Source organism: Echinops telfairi, unplaced genomic scaffold (assembly GCF_000313985.2).
Source record: "Echinops telfairi isolate 266 unplaced genomic scaffold, ASM31398v2 ScPeMD7_9;HRSCAF=40, whole genome shotgun sequence".
Lineage (NCBI taxonomy): Eukaryota > Metazoa > Chordata > Mammalia > Afrosoricida > Tenrecidae > Echinops > Echinops telfairi.
This window is the reverse complement of record NW_022103906.1, coordinates 59163892-59164861: the sequence shown is the minus strand read 5'-3', so window position 1 is coordinate 59164861 and position 970 is coordinate 59163892. Positions and strand designations below refer to the sequence as shown.

The 970-nt window shown below is 36.0% G+C and overlaps 1 protein-coding gene across 1 annotated transcript in view; it reads left to right on the top strand.

The window, feature by feature from the left end:
- TRAPPC11 (trafficking protein particle complex subunit 11) overlaps positions 1–970 on the top strand; it is a 52384-nt gene that overhangs the window by 1698 nt on the left and 49716 nt on the right. The window contains exons 3-4 of the mRNA XM_045286571.1: positions 281–351; positions 693–745. Of these exons, the coding sequence (XP_045142506.1) occupies positions 281–351; positions 693–745 (124 nt within the window). The remainder of the gene's footprint in view (positions 1–280; positions 352–692; positions 746–970) is intronic.

The window sequence follows — 970 nt, the reverse complement described above, 5'->3', positions numbered from 1 at the left end:
AGTATAATGATTTGAAGGTCCATCTAAGTTGTGATAATGCATCTCTATGCCTGAGTCGTATTTGATCTTATGCTTCTACTACCTCTCCCCTCATTACTGATAGCCACTCAATATTTGGTTAAGTGCATTACTTAAACCGAAGTAATGCTCTGTTTATTCATTCACTTGTTGATGGACATTTCAGTTGTTTCCAAGTTTTGGCTGTTGCGAGGAGTGCTTCTTGAATACCTATGTTTTATAAAAAGAATGAATTAATTGTGGTACTATTTTCCCACTGCAGACAGAGTTTACAAGGGAGAAACACAAAAGTTGCAGTCGTTCTGATTCAGAAGAAAACCCCTTTGCCCCCAGGTAACTAATTGCCTTGTACCTCTAATTCTTAATTTCTTGGTGGTACAGTTTTTAATGCTTCAGTCATATACATTCATTAATGGGGTTGATTTCTTGTCACTTTTAAAAGTATTAATAAGAGACTAATTTAATAAAAAAAATTTTAACTGGCAATGAGTACAAATCTCCTTAAGGGCTTCTGCCCTGGTTTCACTTACCTTCTCGTGTGGACATGTATCATTTGATAGAGCGATGTTCTCTTGACTTTTTAAGATAGAATGTTATTTACTTACCCGATAGCTATTTATAATTTTCTTGCACAATACTTTTTTTTTTCCTTACTGAATTGAGATAAACTACAGAATTTGTAGTTTTTGGAATAATGTTTGAGATGTTGGGAGATACTACAAAATTTGTACCTTTCTTTAAGAATGATCTTTGAGATTTCGTGGTGTATCTGTTGGCATCACTTGGCCTGTCTGTCCTGACTCAGTAAAAAGTTCCACAGTGTATTTCTAACAGGAAACCCTCACAAACAAAACCCCCACAGACCTCTCAAGGACTCACATAGACAGTAAAGTCCAGAGAACCTGCTTGAACTACATAATGTTTCTGCTTGACCTCTCCTCCAAGAACTTGC